General features: G+C 36.4%; 1 protein-coding gene across 1 annotated transcript in view; it reads left to right on the top strand.

Moving 5' to 3' along the window:
• ADAMTS6 (ADAM metallopeptidase with thrombospondin type 1 motif 6) overlaps positions 1–19,080 on the top strand; it is a 146,071-nt gene extending 126,991 nt beyond the window's left edge. The window contains exons 21-25 of the mRNA XM_056513114.1: positions 884–1,013; positions 4,404–4,608; positions 8,745–8,921; positions 9,880–10,036; positions 15,328–19,080. Coding sequence (XP_056369089.1) covers positions 884–1,013; positions 4,404–4,608; positions 8,745–8,921; positions 9,880–10,036; positions 15,328–15,437 — 779 coding nt within the window. The 3' untranslated portion in view covers positions 15,438–19,080. The remainder of the gene's footprint in view (positions 1–883; positions 1,014–4,403; positions 4,609–8,744; positions 8,922–9,879; positions 10,037–15,327) is intronic.
• The last annotated feature ends 5,379 nt before the right edge of the window (positions 19,081–24,459 follow it).

Here is a 24,459-nt window from a genome sequence, read left to right on the forward strand (position 1 = left end):
CAGGATTTTTTGAAGCTTTTATATTGCAAATAATGCCATTATTTCAGTTTTATAACTATCAATGTTCAATAAAAACTCTGTGTGAATTGCAAGTACCCCTTTTTTTAATGTTAAGAAACATCTTACAGCTTGTAAAAACAAGTGTGCATTACTCTTTGCAACAATACACTATCATCATATCAGTGATTCTTTACTGCTTTTTTTAAAAAAAGCAAACAGAAAATACATTTAATGAACTACCTTATAATGTTGCCTTGGCAGTGATATATCATGTTATGTGAATAATGATCAATTCTAAATTACCCTGTTGATGGTTAACAATGAAAGTGCTGGGTAAAATGAGTATTAACAGAGACAAACTGCCTCTTTCAAAATGAATTATAGTTCTATTATTTTATTGAAAAAAATTGTAGGATAATGTATGAAAATGCAACACTGTTTCCCAGTATTGCTGGTTTGTTGTAAACCAGAGCACATAAACAATAATTCTTCATTGAAGTGTGACCACATTCTATTTGGTGATGTTTTCTTTGGAAATTTTAATGTCTTTACTGGGAGAGGATTGCAGACAGAGAATGGATTTTGTGCAATATATAAACTAAAAAAAACTTCTAGTAAACCTATAAATATATTCCCTTTGTTTCAGAAAACAAATCTTAAATTCCACTCTGAGTAGAGTAGCTTAATACTGTAGGAAATTTTTAAAAATTTTGTGACCTGGGGGCATTTAAAGGCAATTCAGGCAATTTAAATTCTCACTGCTGTACACTTTGGCCAAATAAAGTGGGATGGTAGAATTAATAATCAATAGGTGAAATACAATTATACTCAAAAAGCAGTAGAGCAAGAATGATTAATTAATGATCTTTCATTTCATCCTAAGGTGTCCAGAAACAAGAGGTGGTGTGTAAAAGGCTGGATGACAGCTCCATTGTACAAAACAATTACTGTGATCCTGACAGTAAGCCTCCAGAAAACCAAAGAGCCTGCAACACTGAGCCTTGCCCACCTGAGTAAGTCATTAATCACTTAAGATGGACATCTGTTTTACACAGAAAGAAAAGTCTCCGTAATCTGTAATAAATCCTGCTAACCAAATGTGTATGAAATTCTCATCTAGTATTCATGTCCTGTCTTACAGAAAGAGTATTTGGGTTTGGTTTTTAGTTACTTGTTCCTCTAAAAACAGCTCTGAAAAATGTGTTGAGGAGCTCTGATTTGACTGAAGGACAAGAGTGGTGCTTGAACTACACCAAACACTGTCAGTAAAAGGATACTAGCAGAACAGATTCTTAGGATCTGAGTGTCGTATGCAGTGAGTTGTGCACAAAGTAGAATTGGGGACCATTCTTAAGGCAACAATGATAAAAGAATGCTGGGGTGAGACTTAACTTATTAATATTGTATCTGAAATGTTTGCCATAATTTAAAACATGGAATATTAACATTTGTGTTGAAGTGCTCACATGAGAAGTGACAAATACAGAAACTTCTAAGCAGACCAAACCATTACCTGGCAATAGTTTTGTCAAACTTTTTCTCCAGCATATTCAGCATTGTACAGTAATGCCGTGTGCCTTTAGGATTAGGTGCTTAGATTCTCTTTAGATTTATCTTTTTAAGATAGCTGTATGCTATATATTGATCACTAAAAACCCAGCAGCTCATTTGCTCAAAAATGAGGTTTGGCAAGAACATATAGCATAGCTTAATCTTACTACAAAACCTGTTTAGAAATAGTTGTGGTATTTTGTACTAAAAAATAGTATCAGTATGTGAACAACTGCTTTTCTTATGCTTTGAGACAAATAAAGCTTGTGGAAAAAGGCAGAATATATACAACAGTTTTTTGATTCCCAAGCTCTGGTTAGTTTGACTTTGGTGATACTCTCTAGCTGTATTCCAACTGGGTATGAAAATCATTAAAACTGATTAAAAACAGGTACTGCATAATACTGTGATTACCTGTAAATGCCTCTTAGAAACTGCTAAATTGTAGCATGAAGAATAAGACATGATTATTATGCATTAAAATCTCAGCAGGTCAATTAAGTCAGTCTCTTTCTTTGGAGTATTAGCTTCTTCCCTGGCGTGGTGCCTGGTTGCAGAATGGCAGAGCAATGTCTCTTACACTTCATCCTGCTGTACCATGTAACATTCAGCCAAGTGAAATCATTGCACTGCTGTTATCTTTGCATGTGAACGAGCTGTGTGACAGACAGGTCTAAATTAGATTGAAATAATTGTACAGTCTATGCGTAAATATATGTTTATCCTGGAAGGATATACATTTGTCCTCTGAAAGTGCATCAACTAAGTGCATGATTTGAAAAGTGGTCACGTTTGATCAGTTCCGTTTTACCAAACACATTTCAATACCTTCCTTTGTGTGGCTTAGCTTTCAGCAAATTAGCATTTTAAAAAGTAATGTTAACAAAGTTATTCCAAACTAGTTTAATTTTGCGGGTCTTTTTGATTTTTTTTTTCACTTACACTACTTAAAAGACCCCCACAAACTAGCAAAATCCAGCCCACAAAGTGGGAAGTTTTTGGATTCTCCATCCAGTACAACAGGGACATTGATGAACATGCTGAAAGTTAGGATGCCGATATTCAGAAAATGGATAGAGTGTATTAAGTAGCATCTACTTCAACATGTCAGAGCAGTTCAACCCATGTTTGCCTCCATTCTGATGTTCCCCACAGAGTGAATTCAAAGTGCCAAACTAAGGAAATGTTCTCAATTCCTGATTCTGTAAGTAGTCTAGTAGAAGGCTGTTCAAATAATAGATCGTTATCCAAAGAAGTTTGTTTTGACAGGAAGTTTTATCATGCAGTGAGACTTAGTGTTTACAGGGACTGTCCAAATATTTCCCTTTTTAATTAGCACAATTCTACTCTTCTCATGGTGTATACCAAAACCAATGAAAATTATACTCTTTATAACTGAATGCCAGTTGCATTATATTTGATGTTTTTGAGCAGAAGACTATGCTTGTTTTCAATACTTTATTTGTTATTACAATAAGTAACTCTTACATTTCAGATTTCAAGAAAATTCTCTTATAGTTCTATGAATTATGAATAGTGCTGTCTTGTCATACAGTATAAATAATAATGGTACCTGTGAGCAAAGTCATTTGATCATAGAACCAATTAAAAATTAATACTGCAGCCTCTTGAAAGCTCTGAAGACCTTCAGATTCTCCCTGTTGCTGTAAAAGAGTAAGATTTTTTTTATGAAGAATCACAAATTAATTTCTTTTTGCTGGGAAAGTAGCAACAGAATATGGCATAATTGTTTCCATCTCTGTGTTGAACTAGTTTCATGTTAGGATATATTACACATAAAGCAACAAAAGAGGATACCAGCACTTTTTATTTGACAGCTGCTTGAGAAAATGGCAGATCTTATGAGGCAGCTTCAGGCATACCTCCAGGAACATCCATAGTGACTAACATGCCTGGCATTTTTGGCATGTTGGCAACATGTGGTGGCATACTAGAGTTCCACTTCATCCTTTGCAGGGATGACTCAGGCAAGTATCTAATCAATATATTAAGTACTGAAGACCAAATGTGCTCATCACTATAAAGAGATATTTCTATTTAACTGAGCTGCATTAACCACTCATAAGTAAAAATATATAACTTTACAGCCAGATTAGTAGCTGTTTTAATCTCTTTAGCACAGAGCAATCTAGTATTATTTACAATTCTTGGTTTCTGCTACGTATGCAGAAACACTCGAAGTTCCCTCTACTACCTATTGTACAATCCTTTAAATTTTAAAGGAGTTTGTTGAGTTAATTGTTTTTATGAGTGTTATTAGTTTTTGCTTCAGTTTAAAAAATGAGAATATTTTACATTTCAGTATAGCCTTTTATTAAAAAGTATACAAATGTCTCACAATCAGATGAAAAATAACTCTCAGAAAGCCCAATTTTGCGATCAAATTATTTTATTGTGATGATACTAAATAGGCAAACATCTTGGCCTTTAGCTTGTGATGTAACTTTCAGCAATGGTTCCCAAACATTTCCAGTTGCAAACCACTTTCACAGAAATAACTTCAAGTAAGTCCAATACAAACCTACATAAATAGCTTCAGTTTGTCAGGCTCAAACACTCATTTCTAACTTCTATAGGGTAGGATAGAAATTGCTGCTCTAAAAAAATGCAAAGTAGTATTATTGTTGGAAGATATGACTGCAGTGAGGCATTAATTAAAATATTTAGTAAGAAGACCCATAAATTTCTACTTTATTTCACCATGAATGTGTGTATTGTTAAAAATTATTTCAGTTTACTGATTTAAACTATTTGTATTCTTGGTTTGTGCAATTATCAGCTCTGTTAGCAAAATGTACTAACTGAGTCTCCTACCTGGGCTTTCCACCCAGATGGTTTATAGGGGATTGGTCGGAGTGCAGTAAGACCTGTGATGGAGGAATGCGTTCGCGGACAGTTCTCTGCATCAGGAAGATTGGGCCCTCCGAGGAGGAGACACTGGATGCTGCCAACTGTTTAACACACCGGCCTATTGAAAAAGAGCCCTGCAACAATCAGTCCTGCCCCCCACAGTGGGTTGCTCTGGACTGGTCAGAGGTAAGGAAATTTCGCCGTGTTAGGTCACTGGTAATAGCAGAGGCAGGACCTCTGACAATTGCATATTAGTACATTTTCTGTCAGGGCTTGCTAAGTAAAGGATTAGTAAGAAAATTTTACAGAGGAGGTTTCACTTATGTCTAGTTGTTTTGTTTCCTGCCTCTCACGAAAATGCCCATCATCTACAGTGTGTTGCTATGCCCTAAATTAGCTCTTTCTGTCCCACAGATATCACATTCTGGTTACCTGAAGTAATTTTACACTATGTTAGCATATCCAGGCTTTTATGCAGCAAGACCATGTAATGATTTTGAACAAAGACATTCTAATGTAAAGACTCAAGCTCCACTAAACTTCTGGTTGTGATAATTAATCAGGACTGTGAAAAAGTGCCAGGCTTCTTTCTGGAATGAATTTTATTTGTGTAGCTTGGCAGACTGTTTTGACTGATGATACCTTTTCTATATAATGAGAAAAGTTGGTGGGGTTTTTTTGCTATATGATACATAGAAATCCCTATAGTACTAAAACGTAAACATTTTTATATGTGTGTTTATATGAACTTCTGACAGAAGCATGAGAAGGAAAACAAAAACTTAAAAACTTAAAAAATGGAGAGTTGAATACTCCTCCTATTGAAACCAATGGCAAACCTTTCTAAAATTATGAAGTTTTCATACTTAAAACAATGCATAATACACATAAAACAATTATAGAATTATTTTATCTGCTTATGCACTTGTTGACAATCAATATAATTACACATTTTTTAAATTTTCAGTGATTATTAACAAGGATTTATATATCTTTTTGGTGAGCGAAACAAAAACATTTTGTTAGCATTCATCTGGTTAGATGAACTCCTTAGGAGAATCTAAGCATAGTTTCATCAAATTGAAATGAAAGCTAAGGATGTCTTTCCCACTGGAATGTAGTCATTCTTAAGTAATGCCATAAGGTTTTTCACCCTTTGCTATAGTTGAGCTTTGACAGAATTAATCTAACCACTCTAAATTACCCCTTTTATATTTTTCAGGGCAATTATGAAAAGTGTTCTAAGCATTTCTTGGTAAGAACCTTATCAGACAGACATATATAATTCTGCTTCATGCCTTCCAGAGTGGAAGTCAGAAACTCTAGAAGCATGTAGTAATGGAAGATAATTTTTCCGCATTTGGTTGATCTGCGTATTTTATTTTCATTTTCTTTGGAAATGTACAATCTTTTTGTTAAACTTTAGTAATGTTTTTTATTTTTAGTGATTTGGTATTATGATTTCCATTTCCAGGATTTAGTGTAGTCCATCTTAGCATAATTTTTGCTGTAATTCCATGAAAGAGAGTATAGGAATGTTGTTTCTTTTTCTGGTACTGGTAGCTGGAAGGTCTTTCTCAGATGGCATCTGACACATGGATTAAAGATTGTGTCTTCAAGCAGTACTAGAAGAAGATGCTCCTAAACTCGAAGTTCAGTCCTCAGAGTCCCGCTTATTTGCTAACATACTCTAAAGATTATGAAACCACATTGAGTTTTGCCTTTTGACAAAGTCCTTTCAACATTGTCACTTTTATGCTTGTTTTGACAAACTGATGTGATTTCTAGACACTCAGATGGGAAGGGGCACACAGTTCTACTTCCTACTTAAAAAGTCATATGTTTTGCATGAAATACATGTGGGAAAAAGTACTCAACACTTCTTGGAATCTGGACCCCAACTGATCAGTCATGGTCATGACAATGAAGACCTCACATATTAACTCCCATTGGGTTTTGATCTCTGTTTACAATTAGTTTTGCGTAGTTCTACCATTGATCTTCTCTTACTTCCCCCCTTCATCTAGTTTTCTAGTAGGCAGTGTGCACAAGATTTGGTGTTGAAATCCCTTCAGTGTAAGAACATTTGAAATTGTTTATTCTGTATCAAAATTCTGAACACTGTAGATGAAGAGGCTGTACCTTGGTAGAAAAAGCTTGACTAGGGTAGGAAAAAAAAGGTTACATTTTAAGGAAAGTAATTATATATCCATTTTGCATTCTGGATTATAAAATCAAAACTCAAGAGTCATATTTTGCAGCCCAGTTTAAAATCCTCAATCCAAGTGGAAATAATATTTAGAATAATCCTGTTCATTCCATATGGACTAGCTTAGGTGCCTCCCTCTGGAGACTTTCTTCTTGTTCTGACATGTATGCAGATATGGATATGAAGTTTTACATATTCAGAGAGTATATCCTTACATAATACTTTGGAACTGCTTTAAAATTTCTATAAATTACTCTGAGATGCTCCAGGATTAGGCATGAAACAATTAAGTTCTTTATTCAGGATTTTTTTGTTGCTGTTTTGTTTTGTTGTTTGTTTCTTTGTTTTTGTTTTTTAAAATAATCTTAGGGGTGGGGTTTTCCCCCCTGGTGATATAGTGAGCAGTTTTAGATGTGTGGAAAGCCCTTTGGTATGCGACCTCTTGAATATTGTTCCAGTTCTACATAATGGTGTTTCCCAAACAATGTTTTGTCTCTAGATGTTAAAGGAATTTCCAGTCTTCAACAGGCTAGCAGAATCTGTATGTAATCTGCATCTGTTAGCTTGTGCTGTCAGAGACGGATTCTGATCCAAATACTGCAGATACACTTATGACATAAAGGTTAACATGTCATTAGAGGACTCTAAAACTGTGCTTACACTATCTCACATTAAAAGGGATTTGAGTTTTAATTTCGTTAGCACTTGTCGTGACACGGTCCACTGGAACCCAGGCTAGCACTTCAGAGGCACAACAGTGCCATGCCACGTGTGGACAACTGCCCCAGGACAAGATTTCCTGAAGGCAGAATTCTAGAGCTAGTAGCTCTTCAGTGTGGCCCATGTCTAGGATTGGGTAAAGAAAGCAAGGGAAGCTCTCAACATCTGAGGTTCTAAAGCATTTAATACAATTGAAGGATTCACAGACATAGAAAGCCCCGAATGCTACTGTGCTCAGGATTAAATATGCGGGCAGATTAGGGGGTGGGTACAAACAATTGACCAATGAAGGGTCCTTAGGGGAGGAGTGGAGGGCTGGTTCTTACAGGGTTACAAACAATGAAGGAGCAGGGGGAGGAGAAAGGGTCACATGGGCCAATGGGGCGTCGAGTAATGGGGGATTTCCAAAGGGGTGGAACAACTAAGGATTGGCCCAGGGTAAGACTGACAAGGAAGGTGCTGGAAAAAGTTACAATAATGGACGAGGAAAGGACTGGAACAAGGGGCAGGGTTACAATGATGGACAAAGGGCAGGGAATGCCAAACAAGGTAGTTTCAGGGATGGATACAATTGGGGACAAACCAACTGGGGAAAACTTAGTGGTACATAGGAACAAACCATTATAACAATAAATTGAATAAAATAAAATAAACATGCACCGCAGCATTGTCTCTTCCTCATTCTGCAGCTGGGCTACTGTGTATGACATGATCAGTAGCAAAAAGGAAAGAGAGAGGCACTATGAGGAAAAATGGTGATCATCAGGCCCGCTTTTTAAGTTGCTGTTTTGTTGTCTGCTTGCTGTTTGAATAGCACAAGAGTGATAAAAGGAGGGAAAACTGTGAAATCAGAATTAAAGTTTGAATAGGAAAGGAGAGGAAAGCATGCACTGTCAGAGAGGGTACAATATTTTGATATATCTGAATTGATGTGGTCTCTGTGATGTCAAGTACCTCATTTATCTTTCCTTTTGTGTATTGAGGAAAAGTGTGTTCATTGTCTGTGGATAAAGTGAAATGGATAAAGACCGTACTAAAGTGATATTAAGAACAGTCCTATTTTTAATTATTGATACACTCAAATTTGTTTTGATAGTGTTACATGTGGCAGACCTTTCTACTTTGCAGCACTGTTTTTCTTAAACCTACCATAAATACTAACATTGCAGTCTAAATATAAACAGCAAAGAAAATCTAAAACTTATATAAGCTTGTACATAATAAGACAATCTTCAGTCAGCTTGTTTGTTTCGAAAGATTTTAAAATTATTATGACTGAGTTGAATTTTAAGTTCATAAATATATTGTTCTGTTTTACAAATAGCATTTCTGAGAGTTTTATTGGTGTATTACTGATATTTATTTACATGAACTTTTTTTTTTTTTTTTTCAGTGCACACCAAAGTGTGGCCCAGGATTCAAACACAGAATTGTTCTGTGCAAAAGCAGTGATCTTTTAAAAACCTTTCCAGCTGCACAATGCCAAGACGAAAGCAAGCCACCAGTGCGCATCCGCTGTAGTTTGGGCCGATGTCCTCCTCCTCGCTGGGTTGCTGGAGACTGGGGACAGGTGAGTTTTACATATGCAAGTCTTTATTGCTGTTAGTCTCTCACATTAGCACGTCCTGGACTAAGGTGTCCCTGGAGCTAGACAAGAGATAGTTCCAATAGCTGAGAGAAGCAAAAATATTTTACCGTTTTTTGTGTGTGTATGTATATATCTGTATATATATCTGTCTCTGAAAACAAGACAGTTTGAGATCAAAATAATTCTGTATATAAGATACAGTGAGTTACCATACAGGAAGCTAAATTACTCCAGGACAAGCTGAATAAACTGCCATTATGAAATGCTTCTAAATGTGATTTACTACTTTTCCTTGTTTTTTTATAGTTTTGCATCTCATTAGTGATCAATAGCCTGCTTTTGGAATATTAAATAAAGGAATAATTTTCTTTTTGCTGATCCATTTTCCTCTAATAAAATTGTAATGTTTTAGTTTAATTAACCAGGGGAAAATTATTTGTGATATTACAGTCTAGTTGGCTTTTTAAAACAGTGGTTCTTCAGATCCACTTTCATATTTAACTAATATTGTACTAAAATTGTAACTGTTTAGTTACATAAATTAAAAATATTTTTAAACAACAAAATCTGTCTTTAAAAGATGTTTACTTTTCCTTAAAAATATTCCTGTAGCAGATTTGAATTTTTGTTTTCTTTCTTTTTCTTTATTCTAAAATGCCAATATGATATATGAAATAGAGTAAATTATATTCTATATCTCAAATCTGAACTGTTCAGGGAGTCAATATTGCATTTTGTTTTCTTTGGAGGACAAGTACTCACATGTGTTGTAAAAAATTCTAGAATATTTTATGATATTTTTTTTCTTTATTAATCAAACCTCTTCAGATGCCTGTCTTTAAAACTTGTGGATGTGAAGTGTTTCTGATCGCTTCCTGTTGCTTTATTTTATATTTAAAAATTGTATGCAGGGTTTTGCATTTTTTTTCTTCTTCTTTAGTGTTCTGCACAGTGTGGTCTTGGGCAACAGATGAGAACAGTACAGTGTCTCTCATATACTGGACAAGCATCCAGTGAGTGTCCAGAAACTCTCAGACCTCCATCAATGCAGCAGTGTGAAAGTAAATGTGACAGTACTCCCATTTCCAACACAGAGGGTAAGTCTGCCATTTTAATACAATTTATTCTGAAAAGAATGAAGTGACGTAGTCAGCATTACTGCATTGGTGAAAGTCTATATGACATCATCTCTCAGGCTGTGAATGACTTTTTAAAAATTATTTTCTGATTAGTTATTATAGCTCTGTGGTAAAGTCAATGAAAATCTAAATACACATTGTTTAAAAAATACGCTTAAAAATATATAGCCTAAGTAAAGGACAAAATACTATTGTTTGTGTCACTGATTTTCTAATCTCTTTATTGGTTCAATGGAAATGTTCGTAATAGCAGGGGAGCATGATACACTTTTCATCCACTGACATTCTACCTGCCTCATCAGTGTTAAACACAACAACATAGTGGCAAAAAATGGTAAATTCCATGTTCATTGGAAGACTGCGACCATAGATTTCATGCTACATCATTCTTGTAAGATCAAGTCTGTTCTCTGCACTTTGACATCCTTTAAGTTTCTTCTAACTAACTTGTAATTTTTTTTTTATTTATAATGCCTGTTCAAAATAATTATAGTACTTTTTGCATTATACAGCGGAAGTTAATAATTAACCAACTTTATAATAACATATTTTTTAGTAGAGAATATATGCGATAATATTGTGAAAATAAATGTATTCACATTTATTAAATACTTTGGATCTGAACTTGTAAATGGTATAGGCCAAACTCTTAGGAAATGCTAATGTAAAAGTAGACTTGGAGTGCTAGGCAGGAAAAAACAAGTTTACCCATTGATTATAAAATTTAGAATAGTTGCTTGTAAGTTCCATTTTGTGTGGAAGGGGAAAAGGAATAGAAAGTTGTCCAAACTATTAAGAGATTACACAGCAACAGCAGTCCTTCTAAAACACTTATTCCCTAAATTTTTATATTCCCTGAACTTTGAGTACTTGACTGCAATACTGCTTGCACTGCTACTTTTAACATAAATAATCTCTGTGCAGTATATAATTGAGTATTTTTTTACACAGAATCTCCTACTGCATTGGAGTTTAATGTCCTATTTATGTGGAACAAATTTTTTTAAAGGCAGGTTTGTCCTGCCATCTACCCAGATTTGGTGGTCATTCAATGCCTACTCTGTCCATCAAGGTCCATGCCATAGATTCAAAATTGTTATAAAAGTCTGGCAAATAGAGATGTCTGTGATGAAATGGGAGCATACTAAAATAGACAGTTCAATAGACAGTATAAGCACTGTAATTCACTATTTTTAGTAAAATTTTGATTTTAAGTAGAGGTTTATTATCTAATGTTGTCATTTGAAAAGATCTTCATACCAGAATTTTTCTTCTTGGTTATTTTAATTTACATTATTTCTGTTTAGTGCTCTCAAGAAATCTTTTAAGTGATAATTATCAGTCTAGGAAACTTTCTGCCTTTTAAATATCATACGCTACATGATATTTTATTTCCAAACACAGCTGTTAACTTCAGTCTAAAGTAAGGAAGCTAACAAAATAATTATAAGTGGATATGATCCAGTTCTAGTCTCCTATTAATTTCCAGATGACAAGGTCATATTGTTTTTTATAGTAATTACCCTGGTAATTCTCCAGTATTACCAGAAAATATGCTAATCTCTTACAGAAGAATGCAGTCGAGGGTTTTCTCTGTGTGATCTCTGTACACTGGGTGGCCTGAACTTCTCTGCAGTAGAGCTGTGCAGGCTAGCTATATACAGTGAGTCTGTTGGTAATTGTGTTTTTGGGGACCCACACCTTCACTGGAGAATTTTTGGGATCCACAAATAGAAAATGTTGGAAAACACTTATACTGTATCCAGCTGGTTGTCAGGTGCAAGACAGCTCCTTACTGACAGCCATCCAGGCTCATTAGCACAGTTAGGAAGAATCAAAGGGAAAAAGATACAGCACAGTATCTTCTGAAGGATATAGCTCCCAACACATTGCCTCTTAGTGTCCCATTTTTGTTTATGTGCCACACTGGAGATAATTTTCTCAAAATTCATTTAACAGTTTAAAATGCTTATATTCTTTCAGTAGAATTTTGCTGCAATCTGTGAAAGACTAAGGTTGTCCTATCCCAAAATTAGACAGCAGTTCCATCTTCAAGGTAGTTTTTTCAATAGTTGTACATACATATATATTCTAATTTATAAATTTTTTGCAACTGCTCTTAAATAGTGAGTACAAGAAGCACAAACAGGATTTGCAGAATGATGTGCACGTTTGACACCTTTTCTGCTTTAAAAAAGTCCTCTTAGACACAAGAGGATGTGACATCTCTGTTCAGTGAAGTGTCAGCCTTTAAACAGAAGGGCTTACCTTTTTCACCATCCTGGAGATGATGGAAAGATTTCAAGAGCTAACTAATCCTAAAGAGCACGACTATTTTTGGAGAAGTAATATTTTCTGGGAGAAATTTTGGAGCTCTGATGTTTCGTCATTAATGTATTAGTGAGTAGGGCATGCTGTGCTTCTGTGCTCGCTTCTGAGACTCTGCAGGTACAGTGGGATGTGATCTATCAGTATTTGGGTTTCAAGGAAGGAGTCAGGGGTCCCAGGAAGGTTTGTCCACGTGGGAGTGAATGTGTGTAGCAGAGCATACCTGCCCACACACAAGGACTTTGTCTATATGCCACTAGTAGCCCTGCCCCATGCTTTGGGTTCCATTGTGGGGCAAAAGCAGCTTCAGCAGCAGCACACTGTTTCGCACTGGTCAGATTATCTGGGGGAGCTCTCTTCCTGTTTCAAACCCCAGCAAACCTGATTCTCTTTGTTTGCTGAACTCCTGTGCTCGCAGACTATGGAGCTGTTCAACAATTTCTTAGCAATTTAATTTTGCTACCCAAAGATAAAATCATACAGGACTTTGAGGAAGGTTGAGCCACTCTGCAGTATAATAATCATATTGATAAAGCTTGGAAAATTTTTCTTTGGGAAAGTATGGTTGTTTGCATTAAACAAGAGTCAAAATTTTTGGGATATAAAAATACTAAAACGAAAGGGTCATTGAATCTTATCATATTTTACATGCTTTAGCTCTGGGATTTTCAGACTTTTCATTGGTGATTTAGAATATTGTAGATGTGGTTTTGATGGGCTGTTGCTGATGAGGGTAATGTTGCATTTTCTGCTGGAAGTGAACTACAGGCATCATCTACCACACCACTTGAAATATATTCAGAATTATTCTATTCTCTTCAGCATATATGTATGTACACAACATGTGTGTTGAGTCTAGACTGGTAAAGCCCATCTAAAATTTTACCTGAAAAACTGTTTTGTCTATTTTTATGTCATTTCAGTTTTTCTTGTATTTTATATGATACATCTTAGCAATTTCTTTACCTGGAGGCACAGTGACAATTTCTGATTTTTTAAATGTAAAATTATAGTTAATATCTCCTGATCTAGCCACAAAGTTCAGCAATGCAGAGTTTGTAAATGTAGCTTACTGAAACTTATTAACTTGTTACTAAAAACAAAAGGAACTCTGCTAAAACTTGTCAATTCAACCACAGTCCTATAAAGAATAGGCTACTTCATCAGCCACCATATCTATTTCAAAACTGATTTTTAAAACAGAAGTTGCAGGGAACTTCCAGAATAGTCTCTCATTGCTGTCCAAATGGCATCAGCTGAACAGGGTCCAGTTTTACTCAAGAGAAAGAATAACTTAAAATAAACATGAAAAAGGATCATTTGAAATCCTACTTTTAGCTAAAATGCAGTTAGTGGCTTTACTTATGTTTAACTAAACACAGTGTGTTTGAGGGTTATTTTTGGGACTGAGTGAACTTTTTATGTCTTTTTAGATCAAGTGAACCTTTTTTTTCCACTTCATTTATAATTCACCATCTGTCTCTCCTATATTCCCAGTCTTCACAAACATAAGGACCTGAAATATTTCTGGAAGAGACTTGACCTCTTTTGTGAAGAATTTTGAAAGTCAGTCAAATACAGTGACCGTGTGTGGTTGCTGGTAGAGAAATATATCTGTTTCAACCAGTTAACCCACAATGTGTTTTCTCCTGTCACTCAATTATGTTTCCATTAAGAATTAAAAAATTGGAAAAGCAGTATATAAAACGTGTAGGTGGGGTGAAAGAATTGCAATGAAAGTGCAATTCTGTGTTAATGAAATGAAGGTTTAAATAATTTCCTAACTGCTCCTCGCTTAGCTAAAATCATGCATATTAGCATTATCAGAAATAGTGGTCAGTACAGACCTGTAAGTTCAGCTTCATTGATGCTTTCCTAGGTTCAAATACTAAAAATTCTCATCTGCATTCAATTTTCTACTACAGTATGCTTGCAAGTGCTAATCCACTATCTGTAACACCCTGTCCTAGAGCAAGAATAATGTCCTAGGAGATTATGTGGAGACTGACGAGCTGCAGAACCTGAGTGTGTCACTGAGATCTCTGATGTAGCTCTTTCTCCAGCTGTATCAGGATAAGAACTGAGCAGGGACCAGACTATCCCATTCCCCATTCCCACTTTCTTTCTACAGGTGCACATAATGAGCCAGAGAAGAACTACAGCATATTCCAGCTCCTGTAATGTGCCCACAAAATCAGTTTGATGCAAAAGAATGAAACATTTCTGCATGGAATTGAGCTGTGTTCTCTCTTCCATTAGGAAAAGCTACCTACCAGCACAACAGGGCAGCTGAGGCAGTAATCCCAGCATATAGGAAAAACACAATTTTGAAAAAAAAGCTTTTATGTCTATTACAGGTGTAAAAATTACTTCCCTTCTAGAATAAAATAAATTATGGATGTGTGGAACCAAGCCTGAAGTATAATCTGCCAGTCAGTTTGGTCACTGAACTCACCCTGCTGGTACCATTATTCCTAACACTTGTGTAATTTTCTCCATCCCTGTTAGCTGCAATGCTCATTCTGTTTTAAGGATTCTTACAAATGCATAGACGTGGTATCAAATAGTGTGAATCATGATAATGATAACCTCTCATGGACGAATGAAATAACTCCTGGGAAGGAAGTTAAAAATAATGTAAAAACAAAAAGCCTTACATTTTCTAACTGTGTAAAGTGATCACTTATTCCAATAAATGATCATTCCAAGGCAAAGACTGCACACTTCTAAATGTCTGAAAGCCCTGCTAACATTTTTATGGCTTTTTAATTTTGCAATCTTGTATGGACTAGACTGTACTAGAAAGAGTATTTGCAAAGAAACAAGATAGATGGATGGAGAAGCATGTTAAACATCAAATTTTCTTTGTACTTCAATTTATATTTCTGATATCTTTCCTCTTTAATATTCTTAATTATTAGAGTGCAAAGATGTGAACAAAGTGGCATACTGCCCACTGGTGCTGAAGTTCAAGTTCTGCAGTCGAGCATACTTCAGACAGATGTGCTGCAAGACCTGCCAAGGACACTGACCCACAGGAAGCAGAAGAATGTGCCTTGTTATTATCATTGTGGAAGAGTGTCCATCGAAGAGAGCCACACAGCGGAATGAGATTGACGTCCTTGCAAATGCATTACCCTGTGGAAAACATAACCACTGGTCAGCCCCAGCTGACAGGATTTCAATATTATTTTAACTTCTGTGAAGTGGGATTTATTAATCCAAAGTGCTGGACACAGTATGAGGGGATCCCAAATTTGAAAGATTCACACAACACATATAGAATAGCTTACTGTGGAACATTTGTGTTCTTTTGACTAAATTCAATAGTCTGTTTACATCCTTGGACCATTAAAATAACTTTTATTATGGACTTAGCAATGACACTGAATCCATTTCTATTTAAAACTGTTTAAAATGTAGTTCTTATGAGTTGATCTACTATGGAAGTAAAGAAGAATCAAAATAAAAACATTAAGTCGTAGCTTAAAAATCTTAACTATTTTATCTCTTGACACAGCACCACAATTTAAATTATAAAATGAGCTTGAAAATGTTATTTAAGGAGCAGAAATTTTTTAGAAAAAAGAAGTATTTTTCCTTCATTCCACCTATTTCCCTTTGGAGTAATCCATATTTCCTGAACACTGCTGTGAGCCATATATAAAGCTATACTAAATAGAAAAACCACGAGGGACTTAGTTTTAAGAGGTGCAACAGTTATTGCAGTGGTGCATGAAATACAAGTGTGCTATGAAACAAAATGAAATCTTCATTGCAGGTTTATAGCCATCTTACCATTGTACAAGTGAGAGATTTCCACTGAAAGGAACATATTTCAGTGTCATGGGGGAGGCAGACTCCAGCAGTGGTGAAGACTGAAGTGCCAGTTCCTTCACTACTACCATAAAAGTTTTTTAGGACTTACACTTTGACTCTAGCTCACTTTTGTTTACAACACCAGCCACAAAGAAGAAACAATTTTGTGGGCTTCTAGATCTGGTTTACATGTTAGCTTTGATTCTCCAAAATTAGGATTTTTAATGCAAAAGACAAACCTACTGTGTAATATCAACAATCCTTTGCAAAGCTGAAAGTTAAAATATATTCCAGATGTTCCCTCCTTTGGTACCATAGCAAAGGTATTGTTTATGAGAAGGAGTATGTGAATGTTCTGTTCAGGAGACTGCATCTGAGTGGCAGAGATTGCAACCAAAGAATAAGTGACTCATGGAGGTATCTAGATTCTGTTCAAATGAGAAGTCAAAATTGTGCTTGAGCCAAGAGGCTAGTTGGGCTGTCAGGAGTAAGGCACACTGGAAAAGGCACACTGGCTGTGGTGAATTCTGGCCCCTTCACCTAATGGCCAGGTACCTAAATAAAGCTGGACCGTATTTAAGCCAAGGGGAAGATTTCAGTAGAGACTGGAACAAAGTCGTGCCTCTAAATTAGAAGCCAGATGCCTTAATTATTTGCTGCCATGCTCCACTTATTCATATTACCCTATTTTTAATATTCATCAAATACTTTGCATTTTTAAAAGTGAAATTTACCTTCTTAGGCAAGTCACAATCAGGAAGGTAACATTAAAAAGATAATTGTCATGCTCCTCTTCCCCTTCACTTTTCAGTAACAGACTCAACAAGGAGATGAAGAAAGTAGGTATTTCTTTATAATAATATATTGTACTTGAACATTTTCTTTTTGCAACAGGTACTTCATGAATGTGATTTTGTGTCCAACTATGACTCCTTTGTTATAAAGCAGTTAAAATTATGTAAACAATAATGTGTTACAAATTCTAACTCAAATAGCACTTTTTAAAAAAGGTAATCTTTTCAGTGAAAAAAAATTTCAAAATAGGAGATTGAAGTGTACCAATGTATTCTACCAATAACAAACCAAATATGTTGCACAATACTTACTAATGTGAATTAACATGGAACAATAGATACTGTTAAGAGGACTCATACTATGAAATCCCCCCAACATATTGACAATCTGTCAAAGGGTTTTGTAGCCCCATGTCTGTACTCACGACCATCAAATTCCTGTCATCTGCTACCTCTTGCCAGTATTTCCACTTCTGTACGCTTGTGACCAGTGGAATTAATTTTCACTTGGCTTGCATGTATTCACATATGCTTGTTATCTGTTGCTCTCATCACCATGTAAACAACTCCTGTTAAAACTGACACCAGTAGATCAAAAACATCCCAATTTTTGGGAGTTGCACGTAGAGATTAAGGGCAGTATGTAGTCCTTTTCTGTTAAGTGAATTGACTTCCTACATCCTTTTGATAGAACACCTTGGTGCTAACATGCCCTGGTTAGATCAGAAGTACGATGAAAGGGTAAGGGGTGGTTGCAACATTCCCTAAGTTAGAGGCCTCTTTGTATCAAGGTCCTGTTTTCTCCAGGGCATGATTTTGTTTATCAGCTAATGTGTCATTTCAGCTATTGGGAAAAGGGTTTTCTCTGTATTGAAAAGAAACCTTTTTTTTTTTTACCTCACTTAGGACATGAAAATTGTAAGGAATGTTTCCAAAGACACATTTTGCTCTCTTACTGGTGCTAGAACACCGGGGATTCTTTTGTTTACTTTGCAATATAACAGCACTGAGGCTGGAATTTAAAGAACTGCCTGGAGCAATGTTGAATTGTATTGTTAAAGGGAACAAAACACAGAATGTACATGGATTTACAAACCAACACTACAGACTAAGACTGAACTATGAAACCTAATTCAAATAAAAATGATTGGTTTCAACAGCACAGTTCATTGCTGCTGCTACACTGTAGCCATCTATATAATCTAAGCTAAATAGTGCTATATTCCTAAATAGTGACAAAAGGAGTCTTTGTGCAGGCTATAAATATGACAGACCTAGAATCAAATAGTTCAATACGAGATGCAGAAACCTGGTGCCAGTACTTCTGCTGAGCAATACTATCAGCTGATAAAGATCAAAACAAATAAAAATCTAAGATTAATCCTTCAAGGTGTATACATCCAAAATAGTCCATTTCGTTAGGAACTTTATAAAGGAGTGAATGTCACATAGATATCCTTAATAATACAGACTGAAATTACCTTTGTATTATTGTGATTAGTTGCTTATTATTTTATACTCAGTATTAATGTGGTACACTGTTACTTTATTATTATTATTATTTTTGCTTTTGTAAATTATATTCTAATTTATTGTCATGTTTCTTAACACTTGTTCTACATTCATGCTCCTGCTTGTAATAAAAACAAAAATATTGTAACACTTGATGCAGTGAAATTCCACACCAGGCACAGATTTGTTTTTAACATAGATAATTTAGTAAAATAAAAGTGCAGCTTTTAAGATTGATACCCATGGTACAGTTGTCTCTTCCCTGACTTACAGTTACTAGATCTCTGTATGCTTAATGTTTGCTTCATCTGATGCATCAAAATATATATAAGGTGTCTTCTTTGAAGTAACATCTATGTTATGCTAGAATCCTGTCCTGGGCAGCAACAATATTTGTCATATAAAAGCAAATAAGGAAATAACAAAAAGGAAAAATCTAGAATATGATCATGTACATTATTAAGTAATATTTTAGCTTAAGCAGTAATGTAGATCAAGAATGAAATTAATGGCAGCAAAAATATTCTGTACTTCTTGGAGTTATTTCGTTTACAGCCAGTCAATAATAACAATAAAATGTCCTTCTTGCATTGAGCTTTTAAGGTTTTATCTGAAGTTTATCTGAAGCCATGGTCTTTTTAAATATAAAGAAGATAATTTCAGTAATTTCAGTAGACTTGATGCTTGGGTAACTTGCTGAGAGGTGCTTCCTTTCTTACCTAGCACAGTATAAATAACTTGCTATGGAAATCTCTGATCAAGCCCTATGAAATATTTCTTATTTCTGAATTAAAATCTAGTTTCTGGTTTAATAAACATAAACACTCTACTCTTGTGAATAAGATGTTAAAAAAAGTATAGAGAACCTTAAATGTATTGATGAGGTATTTATAAATTTTGGTTATCCTTTGTTATTCTATTTACAAATAAGGATTTAGAAACCAATTGTTTTTTTTTTTTTAATATGGATATTTCTTTCTGTGCTTGATCACAAAATTTTACTGCCCTTCAGATCAGAGGTTAAAGATGGAGTAGTCTTAGTAAATAACACATTTAGTGACAGTTTTTTCTGTCATTGTAAAGCTGTTGACTTTCCTCCCATACATTCACACTGTAAGTTTTAATGTGATAGATTTCCGATTATTGTTCAGTTTGTAGTGTTGTTGTTTCCCACTGGAGTGGTTGTGTTTTGTATTATAATGACAGACCCAGAACACTGAAACTGTTTCTCCTTCCTTTTCTCCTGCTACTTTAAACCTGACAGAGCCCATGATGACTGTAGAACTCTTGACACAAAAAAATTCCCTCCAGTCTTTTTAAAATGCATTTTTTCACCAGAATTTCTGGGGCCAATCCTATTATAATTCTCTGTTACACTTTTCAGTTTATTTCTTGAGGAAATGAACACCGTTTTTACCTGAGATACTGGGCTTCCTTTCCCTGACTTCCCTTTCTGTACCCAAAAACTGCTCCTTCTTGAGTATACTCAATGTTCTATCTGAAGCTCTCTGATGTACAAGAAGCATTTCTACATATCCTCTGTAGAATTCTGAACAGCTTTGGTTATTCTCCTGATTTCTTTATTATTTTTTTATTGTTACTCAAACTAAGACCTGGAACTCCTCTGGATCCTCTTCTGCAGAGGTTTAGTGCAATGGACTCTGGATGAGTCCTGTGAGCCTCACCTGGAGGCAGTCAGTCATCAATCCAAGAGTCTTGCAGAAGGCCATTACTAAGCTGAGGCTGTCGTTCTGCAAGAAGTGACACCCTATCTGGCTGTTTTCCCTTCACCACAAACAACTAGGTGGAAAGGATGGATGACTGCTTCTGTGATTGCTCCAGTCTTCATTCTAGACAGAATGGTGTAAGAGCATTTCCATGCAGTAATCAGAATGAAATCCCAAACAGATTTATAAGGGCTCAGTCAGCCACAGAACAAGATTCATTACAGTACTACTGAATTGGTCATTTCCCAAGAGTATTTGGTCCAGCTAAAGTGGAAGTTCATGTCCAGTTTAGGAAAATGAGCCACTCAAAATGTGGGGTGGTGTACTTTTAAGGATATGGCACCCCTCAGTGGGGTAGTGTACATTTAAGGATTTCATCCCTTAAACTGGCATACCACCTAAGAACCACATGTCATTTATTTTGTTCTGTTTCTGCACAGGACTGACATTTTCATTAAGCTGGACAGGCTACAGGACACAGTTTGTATTCAGAGTTCATATAGCTGCCAGTCAGAAGATTATTGAAGTCTGTCCTGGAAAGGGTACATGTATTTCTGCATTAAGAATTGGAAGATTAAATTTCTACAAAGAAGAAGGAGGCCTTCTCAGAGAAGATCTATCAAGATCAGTAAATAATATAGTACTTTAGTACTAAACTTCAGTAATTTTGTTAAAAATAAATTTATCAGATCATAGCTTGAGATAGAAAAGGAAGTGTTTTGGAAGCTAGAAGTGAAGACTCAGCCAGTGAATGCTCCAGGCTTCACTTGGTATGACCACACAGAGAGATCAGATTTGGCTTGGCTGATAAGGAATAAGCTGTGGATTTTGGACTGGATTTCTTCATCTGCATCAAAACAAGTATATTTGTTTATTCTTCTCCCCAACCCCACCTTGACATCAAAGTCTACAAATGTGCACACTCTTGCAGTCCTGGTCATGTGGGAATTTCTGCCAATTGTATCTCTATGAAAAGACCCAGACCCACTGTAGGGATTTCTGAAGACAAAGTTCAGTTGAGAATTAATTTTAAGTTATTATTGTCACATTTGTCCTGAGGTCAACTATGTTTTATTAAGCAAATAAATTTACAGAAGTGGAGTGTGTTTATTAGAGTCATTGCCTTCTAACATCTTGTGTAGTTGAAGAGTTTACACTCCATTTCCAGGACATTCTCTTTCATTCCTCAGGCTCCACTCCTCAGAATCCATACACTGGTACAGGATGTCTCTTCCCTCCCTCATTTCCACCCCTCTGGTGGCTGTTTCTCCTCTTTCTTACTGCTTTAACACATCTGGGCATCTCATATACAGCAGTACATCTGATCTGCTGTCTTTGATCAGATACTTTAATATGAATGTTATTGAGAGTTTTCACATCTGTAATTTAACACAGTTATTTGTTGAAAATGATAATTTTAGGCTGGTTTTGTGAATTATCTATTGAAGTGTAAAACCAAATATAAAATATAAGAATTGCAAGAAAAAAATTAGAAATGCATTAATTATTTTTCAAATAGTAGTCCAAGTAAAAATAATATTTAATTTTTTTCTTCTGCAGTAATTAGAGGTTAGAGTACCTCAAGGTACTTTTTATCCTATTACGAAAAATACTGAGTTAGGGGTGAATGCAAGCAGAAGGAACCAAGCCTCTCCTTTAGTCTCAGATTCTCTTTCACATGTAGCCTTTGTATTGAAATGCATTATCAAAACAAGACCTTCTGCAGCAAAAAGGAATCTCAAACATTTCATTTGGCCTTTCTGCCTCAAAGTCTCCTTAGAAGTTTATTTACCTAAGATAAAGTTACATTGTTGAAACCATCCAGTCAATTAGCAATAACATTTGACTTCAGATGTATTATTCTTCAAAAGCACTTTGTCGAGGATAGGGCTTGTAACTAATTTTCTAGAGAGCAGGGAAGATATGATGACTATAATTACACATATAAATTATCTATATCTTGCTAGAGTTCTTGTGAAATAAAGTGCAGAACAGCCTATGAAAAGAGGAAAAAAGTTAAACTGCATTTTATAGTAGCTTCAAGAAGAAAATACAATGTAAGAATATTCCATTTTAATTTTCAGTAAGGTTTAAGAAGCTGGCTCAGCACAGGTTGCTCACTGTACTGTAAAATGTTTGTAAAGCTGAAGACAAAATTACCTGAATTCTATTTCCACATAGAGTTTGGGGGGTTTTAAACTCTGTTATCCTAATCCATCTAGGAAAGGTCTCAAGCGCTAAGACAAACACCTTTCTTCATCCCTCCCAGATTTGCAGATTTGCTATGCTGGTCTTTTCCCACTTCTTGCAGTTATGACGATCACAAATTTTAATGAAAGACTAAGAATGATGGGTTTGAGGCCTTGATCTCAGGGCTGTGGATGTGTCCCTTCATTCCCTTTTTCCTATAGCTGCAAAACTGCAAAAAAAAGCCTTTTTCCCCCATTAACAGCAAAACAGATTTCTGGCACCACAGGCTTACAGCCTGCTCATCTGCAGAGGGAACAGATGCTCATGAAAGACTCAGTGGACGAATGTGGCATCAGGTATCACAGGTGCCTTGGACCAGCACTACATAAAATTGGTTCCTGTGGAATGTGGCCTTTCTGTCACCTGGCTTTCATGCTGCAGACAGGGTTCCAGAGCATCTTTCGGATTTGGCCAGCAGCCAGCTCCTGGTCTACAGCAGCAGGCTCAGCTGTGGCTTGTGGCTGCTCAGAGCTGCAGCCAGAATGGGTGCTGGAATGCTGGAATGTGCAGTTCTGGCAAGTCAGCCAGCAAACCCTGGCCAGTTGGTGTGGAGAGCTGCTGAGCTCTGAGCTGTGGCTGGGCTCCTCTGTGAGCAGCTGGCACCCGAGAGCTGGGCATGGTTCATGGCTCTGCTTCAGGGAGCCCTGAGTCTGGGGAGCAGAGCTTGGGGCAGGCAGAGCAGCAGCCTCTGCACAGCCTCCTGCTCACCACAGCCACCTCCTCAGCTGGACAGGTGGAGGGGCTGCCACAGGGAGCAGCTGCCACAGCTCCAGAGGGAGGAACAGCACTCTGCATGGATGGCTTGAGCTGGAAGGTGGAAGGCCAGTGGCAGTGGTTTTGGGGGAGCTACGCTGCGGCTGCTGGTTTTGGGAAAGCTGTGGAATGGCCAGGGAGTAGGAAGAAAGAGTGGGGCCATGAGATGGAGCTGGGGGGTGTGTAAGGAACTGATGAAATCTCAGCAAGGGGATTTTGGGGTCAAGAGTTAGGTGAATAGGTCAAGACCACAGGTCCCAGACAGAGGTACCCCTACAGAGGAGAAGACAGGTAAATGGAGTGCAAGAAACTTGCAGAAACACTTTGAGCTCAGAGACATCCTTTGCAGAAGCTCAGTCATCAAGGTGAACAATAAAAAGCCCTTGCAGAGCCTGCAGAGATAGGGAGACCCTTGGTCAGTTTAATCCCTTTGGCAAACACCTCAAATGTCATATATACTATGTGTATAGAAGTATATATATGTATATGTGTATATATATGTATATAAGACGCTATGAGTCTTTCAGTGACTTGCAGTGGTGAGCAGAACTCTGTACCACTTTGGATAACCTTTTTTAATTGGCCATGCTGTATTTAGCAGATGAGTGAATTGAAAATTATCACAAAAAGTAGCAGTTGCAAAAACTGTGTCTGTAAATTTGCCTGCCACAAAAGCAGCTGCATTCTTGAATGCCAGATGCTCACTGGGTCCTGAGTAATTCTGCTGAACTGATGAACAAATGCTTATAGGGTGTGTTGACTCTCAGCTGGTAATCAAGATAGTGAAGGGCTGCCAAGAGTATGTTGCTTGTTAAGAGTATGACACTTATAGCCTTCAAAACAATGAACCTTGAATCTCCTTCAAAAACAGAAGAGAGAAGTAATATGTTTTGGTAACTTTGGACTGAAATTTTGATCATTCCTCTGTGGCTTGAGAAACTTGATTACAAAAGCAGTGACCTTGCATAGGGTGTCCAGAGTTGTGCAATACAGTCTTGTGGTTACATGTGAAGTCTCAGCTTGATTTTGCTTGTGTTTTCCTTATTATACCATGTATGTCATTCATCAATATATGTATATCTTTGTTTTGGTTGTTTTTGGAGGTATGGGCCATTGGAAAGGGTTGGATGGAGGAATGATCAACCCTACTGCACAAAAATCTTGAGCTGGGATTCAGAAAGAAATCATGCAACTGTCT

This window comes from Oenanthe melanoleuca, chromosome Z (genome assembly GCF_029582105.1).
Source record: "Oenanthe melanoleuca isolate GR-GAL-2019-014 chromosome Z, OMel1.0, whole genome shotgun sequence".
Classification (NCBI taxonomy): domain Eukaryota; kingdom Metazoa; phylum Chordata; class Aves; order Passeriformes; family Muscicapidae; genus Oenanthe; species Oenanthe melanoleuca.